The sequence below is a fragment of the Eublepharis macularius genome, chromosome 2 (genome assembly GCF_028583425.1).
Source record: "Eublepharis macularius isolate TG4126 chromosome 2, MPM_Emac_v1.0, whole genome shotgun sequence".
Classification (NCBI taxonomy): Eukaryota; Metazoa; Chordata; class Lepidosauria; order Squamata; family Eublepharidae; genus Eublepharis; species Eublepharis macularius.
This window is the reverse complement of record NC_072791.1, coordinates 206,219,927-206,237,995: the sequence shown is the minus strand read 5'-3', so window position 1 is coordinate 206,237,995 and position 18,069 is coordinate 206,219,927. Positions and strand designations below refer to the sequence as shown.

The 18,069-nt window shown below is 45.7% G+C and overlaps 1 protein-coding gene across 1 annotated transcript in view; it reads right to left on the bottom strand.

Annotated features, from left to right (window-relative positions):
- Positions 1–18,069, bottom strand: part of PPP1R1C (protein phosphatase 1 regulatory inhibitor subunit 1C) — an 80,054-nt gene that overhangs the window by 16,282 nt on the left and 45,703 nt on the right. Inside the window, exon 4 of the mRNA XM_054972318.1 lies at positions 16,046–16,106. Coding sequence (XP_054828293.1) covers positions 16,046–16,106 — 61 coding nt within the window. The remainder of the gene's footprint in view (positions 1–16,045; positions 16,107–18,069) is intronic.

The following is an 18,069-nucleotide window of genomic DNA, read 5'->3' as shown; positions in this document are numbered from 1 at the left end:
CACTACCACCAGACTGGGAAAGCAACCTGCTTCCCTGGGAGACCAGCCGGCCTCCTGTAGCTGTGAGGCGCTGTTGCTGGGCCACAGAGGGGTCTGCCACCACAACTGCCTGGCTATCCTCCTGTGGCTTGTGCAGCGTCCCCCAGGAGTGGCCAGCCAGCCAGCCTGGGCACCTAGCCGGTCTCCTTTAGCTGTGTGGAACTGCCATCCAGCCGCAGAAGTGGCCTGTCACCTTGGGCAGCTTCCTGCAGCTGTGCAGTACCACACAGGAGTGGTGCCCAAAAGTTGGAATGGGTCAGCATGATGACATCACTTCCTGCAGTGACATCATCACGCTGCCCTGGGATCACATGCACGCTGCATGCATGTGCAAAAGGTAAGTGCCCTGGGTCTGGTATTAGTCTGTCCGTATCCGGCAACCCTGCCTGGCAACCTGTTGTGTTACCCGCTAGTGCCAGTGGGAGGACACGGGGGGCGGGGGACTTCACACTGCCACACTGTCACTTCTAGTAAAAACTGGAAGTGGTGTCATGGATGCTCTAGGATTTTCAAAAACTCTAGAGTTCTACCATACTTTTTGTAAATCCTACAATGCCTCATGGTGTCAGTTCCTTTACTGGAAATGATGGCAGAGTGCTAAAATGACTCCGGCGTGCCCGTCCCTGCATCTAGGTGTATCCAGGGTTCTCAGGGTGTATCCAAATGTAACACACGGCTTATAGAAAGGTCATTTTCCTCTTTCCTCTCTATCCGCACAGACTTCCAATTGGCCCGCCCTCCTGAAGATCCCTTCTCCTCCTAAAGCAGCATTTTGGGGTGATCCAGGGTGCTGCAGTGCAGGGGGAGGGGCACGCAGGAAAAGTGGGCGTGCCTTCCATGGGCAGAAAATGACCTTTGGAATAGGATTTGGTCCAGAGTTCCTCAGTTATAGAGCTACACAACACAAATCTTGAAAGGTGATTTATTTGATTTGAATATTTTGATCTAGTTTCTCTCATGAGAGAAACAAATATGAGTCTATATTTTTGCACCAGGTTCTTTTTTCTTGCGTCAGATTTTCATCTGTTCAAATTAATCTATTTTCATTATGATGTTCAAGTCAATTGTGTATAAAAGGCATATGAATGGCATACAGCGTATAAATTACATTGTCCAGTATTTTCAGTCCATGTTTCCTGGACCATCCAAGAAAATATCAGCCTGTCTGGGTGAAAACCGGACATCAGACAAACCCAGTACCGAGTACTATTGCCACCTCTGGGGCATTCGGGGCTTGGGTTGAGAGGGGAGAACATTGTGACTACTTTCTTTTTAAAAGAAAAAAGCACTGGCTGCTATTATACACAAGAACAACCTCAAGGTTGTTGAGGTGTATAATCCCCTCAAGGTGGGGCCTGGAGTTCTGCTGGAATTACAGCTTATCTCCAGACTACAGGGATCAGTTCCTCTGGAGGAAATGGCAACACTGGAGGGTGGACTCTATGGCATCACATCCCTTCTGAGCTCTTCCCCAAGCTCCGCCCTCTCCAGGCTCCACCCCCCTAATCTAAAGGAATTTTCCGACTCAGAATGAGCAGTCCAAATGACATGAAACGTCTCTTCTGAGTTCCCTCTCCTCCTCAAACTTCTCCTTCCCCAAGGTGGAGTTGGCAAATGTAAGAACGCCACAATATGGTGTAAAAGAAACAACAGGACCATCAATGACCCCATTGCGACTGAGGCAAACTGAAACCAATACATGAAATCAAAAGAAACAAAAATGGCCGTATCACTTCATCCTTACTCTAAGCAAAGTCAATGAGGTCATTGCTGTTTTCAAAATTGCAGTTTGCATCATTGTTCTCTCAGATTGCCTGGCTTCAATTCTCTTCAATACACATTTTAAAAGCTGCTAAGAGCAGTGATGGCTCCTCATGATCAGAGAGAGGTTTCTTTAGCACCATGCTGCCATATCTGTCGAGTGAACAAAGTCTATGTGAGAGCTGAGAGTTGGTTTAGCTTGTGGTTGAACGACAGCACAGATCTTTTGCTGACAGGATTCAAAAAAATGGCAGCCTAAGGCTTTCGTACCTTCAGGCAAGCCTTGCCAGTATGTAAACATTTCACATTTGCTAATCTTCAGTTCCCTCACTAGTCCTCTAGCTGAACGCATCAGCTAGTCAGGAGACGTCAGATAAAAGAAATCACTGAGGTAATCTTAAAAGATTGCTGCTTAGTGGTTTTCACTGAAAGCAAGACAGCGTTTCTGTATTGGTCCCCCACCCCCAAGCCTTATAGTTCTTAGCTGGATACTCTTAACAATTGCTTTAGACTAGCCCAAGAGGTGAGAAAAACAGAATATTTTTAATAATGTTCCACATTGTTGTCACACAAGTGATTGTACAATGGAGTTTTCTTGACAGGCCGAACAAGATGAGTCTGTCCTTGTGAGCTTCATGACATTTTATTCAACTGTCATTTATCAGCTTATGCATTTTCGAATTTATCATAATATATGTTATGTACTAAAACTTCAAAACAAGTATTAAAGAATTCTCTGTGCTGCCCATCATAGAGACCAGAGTACGCCTGATTTACTTAAGCAGGAACCTGAGGTGTCAGGGATTGCCGATAGTAGACTCCAACTTTAAATGTTACTTGCACACACAAAAAAAACCCTTCCCTGCAAATAGTAAGCTAGCACAGCAAGGAGGAAAGTTACTCCCTCTTCTTTCTTGATGTGTTAGTTTTCTGTTTGCAGTGTTTTTAAAACTTCTGCACAATATTTTAAGCTTCTACACAATGCCAATGTAAAAATAAAGCTACAATTTGACTGATTCAGACTCGAGTACAGAAGAGTGAGTTCACAGCAGCAAACTCCATTGTTGAACTCTATGCATATATTTGAACACCAGTATAGAGCCTCTTGATGTACACATATGTCTGTGTTCATGCAGCTGGGAATGCCTACTGTGAACAGAACAGGCTATGTATATGCATGGGTTCTGTACAGGCACTCTGACAAATGTGAATCGATCGGGCAGAGCTTGTGGCTACCATCCCAATCCTCCCACCACTATGTATGTTTCTTATGTATTTTATTTTACTTCATTTATACCTCACTTTTCTCCACAACATGAACCCAAAGTGACTTACATCATTTTCTCCTTCTCCATTCACACGTCTCCCAGATCCTAGTCCCATACTCCAGCCACTACACCACGCTGCTTTCTTTCCCTTTAGCATCTTGTCTCCCCCACGCATTAGAAGGTTTGAAAAGGGATAAAGTAGCTTGTTGAAATGAGCATTTTTGCTTATCTGATGAAGACAGATATGAAAAACTGGTGGAAATGTGGAGAAATATAGCATCATAATGAATATATCTGATTCTCAACATGGCAAACTTAAATCCAGATACTGGTGCCATGAACAGAAAGGACAAATCTTTCTACAAACCTGATAAAAGCTCCAGATTAGTAGAAAATTGGAAACCTAAAAGGGGGGGGGGGGGCGGTGACTCTCCCAAGATAATAGAAGCATCACCTGTAGCTTTAAGAATCAAATGCTCTTAGTGGTCATTGCTAGGCAACCACAACAGTACTGCCAACATTCCAGCCTTGGTTTCCATCAATAAAAAGCTGGGGGAAGAAGCAGGGCCCTTTCTAGTCTTGTTTCAGCCTCTGAGGGAGGACTCATGGGAACCAAGCCTGGCACCAACCACCAGACAACTTGATACTATGCAACTTGCCTGACTCTCACGGGCGCAGTTGCTTGTTACTGTTGAACATCAGCCACCCCTTGAAAAATATTCAACAGCAGCCAGCTCTTGAAAAATATCGTGGAATAGAAGTCAGAGTTCAAGACTGAGATCTGGGAGATCCAGGTCTGAAGCTTGCTGGGTGATCTTGGGCTAGGTTCCCAAGTGCCCACCAGTGGCAGGCAAACTCCTGGGGGTTTGCCACCTTGCCAACCAACCTGCCAGTGGTCAGCGGGAAGTGGCAAGCTCCCAGAGGTTGCCTGCCACTGGCAGGCATCTCAGAAACATGTGCTGTGCGCGCGCTCCAAACAGGCACAGCGACGTCACTTCCGGAAGTGACGTTGTCACGCCGGCTACAGGAATGTTCCTGTGCTCCATGTCTCTGACAAAGAGAGCTATGGCTCTCAAAAGTTATGCTATAATCAAGTTGGTTAGTCTTAAAGGTGCAACTGGACTCTTTACTATTGTGCTTTGTTTGGGGCTGATTCGGGCCCCAAATGGGCTGAATTGGCCCCACATGGAGCGTGGGAGCACTCCTGTGGCTGGCATGATGACGTCACTTCCGGAAGTAATGTCAGTACTCAGGTGCCGGAGCAACCTTATCATGGGCCAGTCATAACCTCTCAGCCTAATGTACCTCACAGCTGGTGCTGTGAAGATAAAAATGGAGGCCAGACGAATGATGTCAGCTATTTTGAGTCTGTATTATGGAGGAAAGCAGGAGGTAACTGAAGTAAATAAATAATAAATGCAGCTGAAAATGGGGGGCACATAAAAGTGTGTTGATTGGTGGGTGGGAAGGAGAGACAGAAGCAAAGAAAGGTGACAATGTGGGGGTGCGAGAAGGCTAGAAAGAAGAAATAGTATGGGGAGGGGATACATAGCTAAGTGAGGTACTCATAAGGCTGCCAAACTCCTTGAGGGGGACTGGAGATCTGGAATTCAGCTGATTTCTATATTACAAAGATCAGTTCCCCTGGAAAAGATGGCAGCTTTGGAGGGTAAACTCTATGGCATTTTACTCCACTGAACTCTCTCCCCTCCCCAAATCTCCAAGGATTTTCATATGTGGAGTTGGTCACCTTAGGTACTTCCCACAAGTCTTTGTAGGTTCCTCACCCTGCAACTGAGCCTGGCTTAGCCAGAACCACACCACTTGGACAATGTGCAACTCTCCTCTCTCCAGGAGAATTTGGCAAGGGAGGGAAGGCGGGAAAGCTGAAGCCAGGGGGCAGATTGGCTGGTGAGTGAGAAGGAGAGACGGAAATAGGGAAATGGCTGTGTGGGCTGCCAGCAATGAGAAAGAGGCTGGGGGAATTTGAGGCCCTGCTTGTAAGATCTAAATGTCATTGTTAAGTGACTAGGGCAAAAAAGAAATCAAGGAAACTAGTGGCATAGTTCTTTTATGCACTTGTTTAGCCTGTAATTCCATTGATAGCCATCAGTAGAATTAAAAGGAGACAAAGCAAAGCTGACAGAACGCAGAAATCCTCTCATGAGTATATTAAAAGAGGCCTCTTCCTTGGTTACTATGCCGCCCAAAACAACCACCACCATTGTTCTCTTTTATGTCTCCCTATAAAGTATCCTCAAGAAGACATATTTGCAGAGACTCCTGCAATAAACAACACTGTCAAAAATAAATGTACGGAGTGAACATAAATAAAATGAGAACAATTCCATTCCCTCAGTGGAAACCAAATATTTATCTCCTCACATGCTTGTATTTGCCTGGATAGTGGATGGGAAGGGACAGTGGGGGGGAAAAAATCCCATGTGCATTTATGGAAGATAACTTATTTTAAGTAAGGGATTGGGGCTTTAATACCAATAAGTGCCTTTGCACTTAACCCAATAGAGCAACAGATGTTGCCTCAGAAGCCAGGGGGAAATGACATAGAAATCCACCATGAAAAAATGTTAGATATTTGAATTGGTTTAGCTGTAGGCAGCTGATCATCCTAAACTTTAGGGAAATGCAGGCATGAAGCCAAATAATACACTTCTTCTACACCTCATAAATTGCTGAGACGGAGCAAAGTTGATTTTCCAAGGGTACATTCAGTTTACTTCATTATACAGTCATATAAATCATTTCTAGAAAAGGGTTCATCAGCCAAGATTTGTACTCATTTGTTTTTTTTGGGGGGTGACTTTTATGGGCAATCTCCAGATCAATAAATATGGTGCATTTGGGAGGTAGGCTGTAATCCTATACACTTCAAAAGCCATGGGTGACTTATAGAATCATAAAATCATAGGGTTGGAAGGGACCTCTACGGTTATCTAGTCCAACCTCTTGGACAATGCAGGAAATCACAACTACCCCTCCTCCCACACCTACCCAGTGACTCCTGCTCCATGCCCAGAAGATGGCAAAACACTGTCAGGATCCCTAATCAAACTGGCCTGGGGGAAATTGCTACCTGACCCCAAGGTGGCAATCAGCATTACCCTGGGCATATAAGAAGGGCCATGAGAAATAAGCACTGATGTAGCCCTTCCTGCCCTCCCTCTCATGATCTGCCTAGATTCACAGAATCAGCACTGCTGTCAGGTGGCCATCTAGCCTCTGGTTAAAAACCTCCAAAGAAAGCCCTTCTCAGAAGGACCAAGTTAAACTTCCCCTCTAGTGCCAGGCCACTTCCGCACGGTCACTGCTATGCTCTTCAGAGATAGCCCACTTTGGCTTTTTAACAGAGGTCTGTCTGTTCCTCATAGGACAGCATGTGGAAGCTTGCTCATGCCCAGACCTCCCCCGTCCAAGTGCAGCTCCACTCTTGATGTGGGTATTAAGTGACTGACTTCCTTTATTGAATTAAGCCATCTCATTTTAGGTCTTCCTCTTTTCCTACTGTCTTCCACCTTTCCTTGCATTATTTTTCCAGTTGCCTTCTCATGATGTAACAAAGTACAATAGGCTCAATTTTGTTATTTTAGTTTCATGGGAGAATTCAGGCTTGATTTGGTCTTGATGGTATCCCTAAAACTCTTCTCGAGCACCACATTTCTAATGAATCAACTTTCTCACTGTCAGTTTTCTTCATTGTTCAACTTTCACATCCGTACATAATAATGGAGAATATCACAGTATGAATTATCTTGAACTTGGTCCCCAGAAACATCTTTAAGGATCTTTTCAAGTTCCTACATGGCTGGCTTTCTGAGTCTCAATCCCCTTCTGATTTCTTGGTTGCACTTTCCTTTTGGGTTGATGACTGAGTCAAGGAATAGAAAATCTTCATTGTTAATCTTAAAATTGTTTAATTTCTCAGTAGTCATTACTTTTATCTTCTGTTCAGCTGTTGTCCTGCTTTGGCACTTTCCCCTTTAACTTTCATCTGTAGTCATTTCAAGTCTTCATTATTTTCTTCCAGTATGGGTTGCAGTGGAGAGTGCTGTCAATTCACATCTGATTTATGGGAGACACCCCCCCCCCCGTGGGGTTTTCAAGGCAAGAGACTAGCAGAGGCGGTTTGCCCCTGCAACCTTGGTCTTGTTTTGAGGTCTCCCATCCAGTTACTAACCAAGGCTGACCCTGCTTAGCTTCCAAGACCTGATGGGATCCAGCTTGCCTGTGCTATCTAGATCAAGGCATGAGTTGCAGTACTTGGCCTGATTCTATAAGCAGTGTTAAACATTATAATTGTTATAAGAAATGTCAGGTGTTATGTTGACGGTTTCCACAACAAATGAGCCAACTGTGGAATTAAAATGTGTGTGTATACACATCACTAATGCATTGTGTGTGTCTCTGAGAAACTTGGTAGGATCTTCACATATGCATCAGCGTGCCCGCTGTCATGGTGAAGTCAGGATGTCACTTCTAGTAGTGATATCATCACATCGGAACCACTCTGGTATTTGGGCAAAAATGCTATGTTTTTTGCCCTAATATTGGGACTTCACAATGTGATGATGTCACTTCCTGACATACTGGAAATGACATTATCATGTTATAGGTGACATCACAATATCACCTGGAAAAACCCATGGGGACAGTGTAAGTTCCCTATTTCTTCCCCTGCTGGCCAGCTGAACAGCGGGGTGGGGGAGGGTGGGATAGCAAGCATAGAGCCCAAGAACATTCAGGATCATTGTTTTGTAGTAATATTTGCAGACTCTATTGTTTGCTCTACTTCCTGATAATCAGGAGGCACAGAAAACTGAAAATCTCATGAATCTTGGGAAGAAAAGATGCTCCTGACTATCTGTGGCTGCAGCCACACATATTGCATCACAGCAATAACTCACAACTACATTGTTGTTAAAGGTCTCAACTGGCTCCAAACAGCCCTCCCTGCCACCAGTTCTCCCAACTAGGGTTGCTTAGGAAATTCCTGGAACTATAGAGGTGATGCTTGCAGAGGCACAGTTTGGAAAGGGCGCTCAGGAGGGATTTGATTCCATACAGTCCACTCTCCAAAGCTGCCATTTCCTCCATGGGTACTGATCTCTGTAGACTGGAGCTCGGCTGTAACTTTGGGAGAAGCCCAAGATCCACCTGGAGGTTGGCAACCGTTTGCAAAGATTAGTGTGATTGGGGAGGGATATGACACCAAAGGTGATAAGTGATCTGCTACAGCTGAGCTGGCTCAATTTTCTGAGTTTTCTCAGAAAAAGCTTTAGAGGATCTGAGCTTTTTTTCTGAGAATTTGCTAAGAAAGCTTGGAAGCATTGAATACTTACTGAAATATACTGATGATTTTTTTTTCTTGAAAAGAATAAGCACTTAATGTCTGAACGCAAGTACAAATGGAATTTTAACTCTTGCGATGCAAATGGATGGAAATTTTCCAGGTGGACAGAATCTGTCCCTCTGATCTGCGCACATGCAGCTGACATCATGATGCCCAGCAAGTCACCAGTGACTTTAGTTGGTTTATCTGATGCAAAAGAAGACGGGCACTGGTTTAAAGTGCCGTTTAAAGTGCCATTTAAAGTGCCGTTTAAAGTCCATGTGAAAACTGTTCATCTGCTTAGCTCTCCCTTCCCTAAGTATCTATTTCCAACCAACTGGGACTGTGGAAACAACATGGAGTAATAGTCCCATGACTTTTGGGTGGTTGCCGTGAGGAGGGGGAAGGGATGAAATCATTGTTTTCCTTCTCTTCCGACAACAAAGTTCTGTTCATGCAAAAGGCAGGAAGGAGTGATTTTGCCCCATTCTCTCTCCCCCACTGCGACCTCCTGCCCCGTGTGCCCATTACTTCATGCAGGTCACATGACCCTGGGAATAAACTATACCAGGTTTGGAAGTGGCTGCTTGAAGAGTCACTGGATCCAACCTCCAAGGTCATTCGATGCACATAATGACATGCTATTAAAGCTGGATAGGTAAGGTAAGGTGCAAGCACCGAGTCATTACTGACATTTTCTTGGCAGACTTTTTGTGGGGTGGTTTGCCATTGCCTTCCCCAGTCATCTACAATTTACCCCCAGGAAGCTGGGTACTCATTTTACCAACCTCGGAAGGATGGAAACTGAGTCAACCTTGAACGGGCTATTTGAACCCTGCTTCCGCCAGGATCAAACTCAGGTCGTGAGCAGAGCTTGGACTTCAGTACTTCATCTTACCACTCTGTACCACAGCAGCTGGATAAAGCTAGATAGATCATATGAAAACTTGTGTCTGACCTATGCAGTTTATAGTTGGGTTTGCATTTCTTATTGGATTCCTATAAGAGAATTAACTGAAGTCTTGGGGTGAAATAACCGGTATTGTAAGGAAAACTCAAAGGAACATGACTATTTGGTCCCAATAAGACTTGGTTTCAGAATAGCAAAACAAAAATTAAAAATGTAATAAGCCTTCAGTACCACTAGAGGGAAGATAGTCACTAAATATAACAATTTGGAATCCAAGAATAAGGAATCTGTCTAGTTCCTGTTAGCTTATTCTTGTTGTATTTACAACAATGGAAATGTAAGTAATCTTGGAGCATTCCTCACTGCAATGCAAAATCTAACAGACCATTACATTAGCATAATGATGGTTGGACAGCAGAGGTCCTTTGCCCAGCATACAGCCACATGAGCTTGTATGCTTCCTTCCTTAAAACGACAAAACATACAGGAAAATTGTGGCTCTATGTGTTGTAGGTTGTAAAAGAATAATTCTAGGTTAATAATACCATTAATAAAGAACAAATTTGACTCTGATGTGCCCATTTTGCATACAGTGTGTGCAGGACAACTAAAAAGTCATAGCATAAATTCTCAGCAGATGTCAGCATAAATTCTCAGCACATGTTAAGAGTAACAGAATGTCTTACTGAAATCAGTGGACCTTGCACTGCAATTGTGGAGTCACACACTTCTAAGTTCATTGAAGTCAATGGGCTTAAAAGGGTGTGACTCTGCTCTGGGTGGTGCCATGAAATTGTGGCCTGGACAACATGGAAATGGCTGACATTAAACAGGAAAATAAACAAGGTGAATTCTGACTGTAGCCTGGTAGAATTCCCAAATATTGATATATCTTAATTATGGATCACATGGGGTTTTGCAGGAGGAAAAATGACAAAATTACACCTAGCAGGTGGTAGATGGTGACTTGGTTCCCATTCACTGGTGGTTCCCACATGAGCACCTGGGAAGTATTTTAATGGATCAGATGTATCCATCATAGCAACTGGCACCTCCATGTGAGAGGTACTTAGGGCCAAATTAGACGTTACAACATCCACAAGCCTGGCCCATGGACACTGGCACCATTTTGGAGAAGAATCTAACCATTAAAAAATTGTCATGAGGGCCTGATCCTGATGGGGCCCAGGGCATGGCAGAACCAGACAGTCTTGTCCCCTCCTTCCTGTGAGTTTTTCAAGTGCCAGCACAGCACCCCCTCACACACACTGAGCCAGTTTTAGGGCCCCTCCTTACTGCAGCCCACTGAACCACGTAGCTATTACTCTCTGTGGGACCCACACGCCTGGGAATTAACTTTCCTGGGGTCAGAAGGAAAGGCTAATGAGAGGAGAATGCCGAGAAGATCCACAACCATCAATACTTCTCACTGAGATCCAACATATCCTGTTTCCTGTTACTTCAATTTCAGTTCCCCCCCCCCCCGCCGAGTGGCTCAGCTGCTTCCAGCTTATCTTGACATGTATGAGAAGCAGGGTTTTTGCCATCCCCTCAAAAGCCAGACTGGTGTCGTGGGAAGAATGCTGATCTATGACAATGAAAATCCAAATTCAAATTACCACTTCACTATAGTGACCTCTGTTGAAGACTAAGCTACCTCACAGGGCTATTGTGAAGACTAAAGGACAAGGAGGAAATGACATAAGCCATGCTGAGCTCCTTGGAGGGAGGTTATGAAATCAATCAAAGAGGTAAGACCAGGTACAAAAGTCTCATTTGGAACTGCACCTGTTGTTTCACTGGCTTACATAGAGCTGGGATCTTTCTTATTTGTGAGTTTGTCCGCTTGTGTACAGAGTTAGCTCTCCAAGCAGAAGCTTCCAAAAATACTACAACCTCATGGAGACTGCCTCAGCTGCCCGGTTGTTCTCATGAAACGGCTTCACATGCTGATCCAAGAAGTTTCACCATGACAATCTACCCCAAAGGGGCTGCCCTGGGATTGTGAGAATGACCAGGTGGGCATTGTAAGCAGCTTCCCATGAATCCACATAGCTGAAGCTGCTATAGCACCAGGAAATGAATTCCTGACAGGTGTTACTAAACACACCAAGATGACCTGAGCATGTATTCAGAACAGATTGCACTTTCTGGCCTTGTATCTGCATATAATGATATTTCATTTTCACTTTGGAAAGCACCTCCCCTTTTATTACCACTGTTATCCTTACAACATCCTGTAAGATTGGCTGAGAGTAGACACCACACTGCAGACTGGGGGAGGAGCTGAAGCTTTTTGATTTGCCTAAAACCACATGGCTTCAGGACCTGGATAGCCCAGGCAAGCCCGATCTTGGCAGATCTCAGAAGCTAAGCTGGGTCGGCCTTAGTAATTGGATGGGGGACCTCCAAGGAACACCAGGGTTGCAGAAACAGGCAGTGGCAAACCACCTCTGTTAGTCTCTTGCCTTGAAAACCCCAGCAGGAGTTGCCGTAAGTCACCTATGACTTGGTGGTACTTTCCCCTACCAAAGCCGCATGGCAGAAATGAGTTTTGCTGGAAGACATCATGGAACACTCTTAGATATTCCACACAGCCATTGTTTGCTCATGTGAAGTACGTGTGTGTGATTAATGGAAATGGATATTTTGGTCTGAACATACAAAAAACGAGCCGAAGAACATAATCTGTTATGAACCAAAAGAACTAGAATCCCCCCAATCTACGAGGCTGCCAGGCACACATACAGTATGCCAGCATCCAGTCAGCAGCGCCAGGGAGCAGAGAATTTTTTAAGAGCAAAATGGAGAGACTGGCTCCCGACATCCATTAAGCGCAGAAACATAATCTTCGCGAGGATCCTGTCCTGAATGGTTCTCTGGCTGCTTTGCTCAAGAGATATCTTTGCAATCAATAGCACTCAGATTGATTTTTCCGGCACGGTGCATTCCAGTAAAACACATACATGCACAGAAGGGGAGGATGGTTTCCTGTCCGCTGGATAGAGCCTCTGCCCTTTTTGCAGTGCAAATCAAAACAGAGAAGAAGAGGATTTGAGAGAAAGCAAAGGGCTGTAAGTTCTAAGGCAGAAATATATTAGGTCTATGGATTAGCATCCTTGTTGCAAATAATAGCACATGGTATGCGATATCTAGATGGAACACAGAAACATAATGTAGAGGGCCATAGGGCAGTGGTACAGCAAACCTTGTGCATCTGGAAGATCCTGGGTTCAGATCTCATCATCTCCATGTTTTTTGGGCAGCAAGCAATGGAAAAGACTTCTCTGCCTAAGACCTAGGAGAGTTGTTGGCAACCAAAATGGACAGATCAACCTGTGGTATGACTGTTTGTAAGGAGGCTTCTCTGCATCTTCACAAAGTATGAGGTAGCCCTGAGGGACAATCTGCTTTTTCTATCTCAGCCTAGCACAAGACAGCATCACTTACTGTACCTTTTTGCTAAGAATTGTGTTTTCGAGGCCAAACGAAAGTTGATGGTGTCATCAGGTCTGACCGCCATTTTAAACCAATTTAAAAATTCCATGAGGGCCCGAACCTGAGGTGCTCTTGTTCCCACTTGCGTGCCTTCTCAAGTGCTGAAACAGCTGCTGTGGGGAGTGCTGACGTTTCAGCCCTTGAAAAGGTGTATGGGAGCAAACAAGAGTGCCTCATCCTGTTGCTCCGCAACCTGATCGGGATCGGGTCCTTGAGGCATTTTTAAATCGTTTTAAAATGGAGGCGGCATCCACAGCTCAGACCCGTGGATACTGCCATGTCTAGTTTGGCCCCGAGAATCAGAGTCAAGATGTGTTACCTTTGCTTGGACACTGACTTTGATCAAACTGGTTTCTGCATGTAAGCAAAGTAGTTTTCTATGCACAGGTGAATTTGCAGGATCCAGTTCTATCGAGAAGGGGAAGTATGCTTTGTGTACCTCTGGAGCAGATAACGGCCTGGTCAGCTATGGGGGCATCATGCTGAAAGGGCCTGATTTGTTAACATCTTTGTTTTAGAGATATGTGAGGCAGTGTGGTATCATGGTTAGAGCATCAGACTAGGACCAGACACCCAGATTCAAACCAACACTTAGCCCTGAAGTTTGCTGAGTGACTGCGGGTCAGTCACTCTTTCCTTCTCTAACTTACCTCACAAGGTTGTTGTGGGGACAAAATGTGGGAGAACCATGTATGCTGCTCTGAGCTTCATGGGGGAAGAGTAGGATAAAAATGTTCTACGTAGATAAATGATTACACTAAACACAAGGACACAATGTAAATTAGGCACACCTAAAGACCCACTACTTTCTGCACATCTGAGCAGTATACTGAGGCCACAAGTGCGAACATACTGACAAAGGTGCTGATGCAGCATCACAAAACACATAGGACAATATTGATAAATGACATGCTCACGTGAAATCAGCAATTCATGCTTCAAAAGCAGACAATATTGTGTTTGGGCTGGGAAGACAGAGGCGCAAATTACCATTTGACCATAAAGCTCACTGCAATATCACATCTACCTTACAGGGTTGTTGAGAGGATAAAATGGAATAATCCCCATGTAAGCTGCCCAAAGGTCCTTGAAGGAAGGCTGACATACAATTGTGGTAGAAAGATAGGTCGGTAGGTAGAGAGAGAGAGAGAGAGAGCCGAATAATTGCCTGATGGACTGAAATCCATGACTTGGATCCACCAGATTTCCACAGATGGAAGGGATTTCTATCCACAAAGTGCTTCCCTACTTCCTCCATCCCTCTGCAGTACCTTCCAAAATACTTGCTCACATGTGAAAGGAGAAACCAGAACTGCACGGATGAGGTAATCAGAGGTTGACAGTGGGTGGGAAACTGTGAACATTGCCCCCTTCCATCTACAGCAATCCTCCATGGGCTCCAAGCCCTACAGAGTGAAGTCTCACATCTTATAATTCACATGTACTTGCTTTGTGCCTGTAGCATTACAATGCAATCCTTTGCCAATTATTCCAATCTAGTCCCATTGAAATAAATGAGCTTTGGCTTAAGTAACTCAGAATCTTTCTACGAGTTACTAAGTGTCCGGGGTTGAGCACCCCAAGCACCCCGGACTTGCCACAGCCCCCTTACCTGAAAGCTGATAGGACACCAGTGGCAGGCGCAGGAAGCCCCTGGGAGGGGGTGCCGCTCCAGCCAGCAGAAAGGGAAGGGAAAAGGGAGCCAAAGGGAGAGACCAGCCAGGGGCATGCCACCCACCCCCACCCTAAAGGGCAACAGGAACCCACACCTGTCCAGAGTGCCAACAAGGGGGTAGAGGTACTGGAAGCCCTTGCCCAAGCCCTAGAGGAGAAAGAGGTAACCCAGCTACAGGAAGGTGGAGCAGCTCCCAAGCCCCAGAGGATCAGAAGGAGCAGGTGGAAGCCAAGCCAGCCCCACCCTCCAGTGGGAGACTAAGAGCCCAGCCAGGAGGGGGCCAGGGCAGAGGGAGAAAGTACAAGAAATAGGGGCAGCCAGCCCCCAGCCAGACAGCTACTTTACCGGCAGGACAGCAGAAGCAGCACAGGGCCACACCCCAAGCTGCAAATAGGGAGGAAGGGAGTAATAGAGACCAGCTGAGGCTGCTGGAAGCTCAGAACAGAGAAAGCTTGGCAGTCAGCCAAGAAAGCACAGCTGTAGCTGTCCAATGCAGCCAAATTAGCTACCCCAGCTGCAACTGTTTGAGGCAGCCCAGGCCAATGCTGGAAGGCAAAGGGGGTGTGTGGCCTGGCAGGTGGAGCCTGAGATGAGGGGCAAGATATAAGGGAAATCCACCCACAGGGTGTGTGGGTTGTGTAGGAGTGATGGAGTAGAGGAGGAGTGGAGAAAAGTGAGAGAGTGCAAGGAGGAAAGTTGATGAAGGAGGAGATGGAGGAGAGTAAGAGTGGTGATGGGGTCAGGTTGAACAGGCCAGCGAGTGGACTGAGAGGGAGCCAGGGTGAGGTATACCACCCCTCCTTCCACAGAGCAGGGTCCTGCAGTATCTCTGACACTCCCCTGAAGTCAGAGCCAGGCACGCTGGTGCCCCACCCAGCAGCGTCTGTGGTGAGCCCTGATGCTAAGTACTTAGGCATGCTCAAATGAACTTCATTTCATGTGTCCCCCCTCCAACTTTCCATGCACTCGATTGCACAATCACACTTGTGCATTGAGCAAGAACAGCCTGTATGTGAATTGAGGACTAGACATACAATCCTGCACTTGAGCGTCCTGAAGTACTTAGTAATGTGTACAGAGACTCTCAGTCATTAACGAATGACTCCAGTAGTATAGACAAAGGCATGTCTCACCTTCTGAGATCGGTTCATTCATTATGTTCTTCACCAAGTAAATTCAACTAATCACAATAAGCCAAACATGTAACCTTGATTGTGTCTCAACAAATCACAAAAATGACAGGGTGATTTTATTGCTAATTTTAAGTGGGAGACACCCTCACCGCATGCAACCATGGAGGAATGAGCTGTGATGTCCCCTTGAGAACCCCAGAGCTGGACCACACTTCTGACTTATGGCCCGTCTTCCCAGGAGAAATTTCATGACCTGTGTATGGCACCGTGCCTCTTTGCAGTCCATGTTATGATCCAGTTATGAGAACCAAGATGGGACTTGTTTTAGGTCTTGAGAAGTGGCACAAAGCCATGCACAGAAGTCATCAGCAAACCCAGGCCTTAGCGTTATAAGAAACAGTACCTGGACAGTACCTTTCATGGCAGGAGGGGTATAGACGCTCTGCTTCCTTTGTTTGGGGGAGGCATTCTGTGACTATGGATAAAGAAAAAGATGCTTTGAGAAAATGGAGGATAAAGAAACAATAAACATTAAATAGAATGAGTGTTTATTTCTGCTACTCAGTTACTAAGGCTCCTCAGTCTGTTAATGTTTGCATTAGGAAGGATCCAAAATGAGGGGGGGCACCACTTTTTATTAAACATTTGCACAGTGATAAAATATATTCCCCATTTTATGATAATCTGGGGTGGGAGCGGCCCTGAAATGGGATAACAGTATTTGCCCATTCAGAGTGAAAGTGAAGTCAGATCTATGAACAACTGTCCTGTCTCTCGCTCAGTTGGCATTGTGATGTCACTACCTAGTTAAGTCTAAGTGGTCATACAGTGTAATGATGTCATCACATTGACTATGTGATCCCCCATTGGCTGGAATCAATATTTCTGGAAAGGAAATGACCTCTTTTTGTGGCTTAATTCAAGCAAGGAGGCAACATCAGACAGGATACTTAACATAGGGCTGCCAGTCTCCTGGTGGGGGTGGGGGAATCCTCCACTCCCAGCCTCTGCTTCCCACTGCCGTTCACCTGGCCGGAGAGGGAAAAGGTCTGGGGAACAGCAGCACACAACAGGTGCACTCCTACCGAGCACGATGACATCACTTCCTCAAGTGATGTCATTGTTCCTGGCAGCGGGCATGCTCCCATGCTTTACAGGGGCCCTGTGAAGTGTGGCAGCATGCCCACTGCTGGGCATGATGATGTCACTTCCGGAAGTGATGTCACTGAGCCTATTGGGAATGCATGCATGCTTTGTACATGCACAAGATCTTCCAGGTAAATGCCAGGTTCCCTCCCACTTCCTGCCAGGAGGGTAAGGGGACCTGACAACCCTAAAAGAGATTTTATTCTTTTGTTACAGGCCCTGCTTTACTTTCTCCTCCATCTTTCTCCTTTTTCTTTCCCACTTCTGGTCTAGAGGGCCTAGTCTGTCTAGCAACCATCTCTGGTCTCCCTAATGAGACAAACTGCCAAATTTTAACCACGTGTTAGCAAAGCAGCTATTAAAACTCACCACCTCTTCTAAAGAAAAGTTGCCGAAGCAGTGGACTGTGGGATGAACATGCAGGAGGCAAACAGGGTTAGACAGAAATCTCCCTTCCAGCTCCCTTGAATCAAAAATAAGTGCAGCCCTTGTTCGTCAATTTTATTTTTTATTTCTGTGTCATGCACCCTGGGTGTCCCTGGTGTGAGGCATGTTTTTTGAAAAAACAGACTCAGTTAGCACTTGGCTCACAAAATTAGGAACTCTGATAACCTTCATTTAATGGTTAGATTAAGGATTGTCACTTGTACTCTGTAATCACTGGATCACAAGTGAGCCACTGTGAATGGCTGCTTTCCATCTTTGTACTGTGCTCACCAGTGTGCCCTACAACACACAAAAGCCACATGAACCCCTCTATTAGGGTTGCGAGGCGCCTATACCTTCCCGCTGGGAGGGGAAGTGACATGGCACTTACCTCGTGCCTATAGCGCCTGTGCAATGACATCACTCCCGGAAGTGATGTCATCACACCACCCACGTGAGCAGCCCCCCGCTTTGTGCAGGGCTGATTCTGCCCATTTGGGGCCAAAATTGGCCCCAAACAAAGCACGGGAATGCTCCCACAGCTGGCGCAATGACATTACTTCTGGGAGTGACATCGTTGTGCCTGCTGGGAACATGTGCACAATGCGCATTCCTGGAAAGCCTGCCAGCAGCGGGCAACCTCCGGGAGCTTGCTACTTCCCGCCGATCAATGGCAGGTCGGCAGGCAAGGAGGAAACCCCCCAGGAGTTTGCCCACCACCAGCAGGCACCTGGGAACCTTACCCTTTTTGCACAGCCCTCAAAATCCTCTCTGCCTTCCAAAGTAGGTCAACATTCCCTTGAACTAGCAAAAGTTAAGATAAGTGCTAATTGGTATCTATTTAACAATTTACAGATAAATATCAA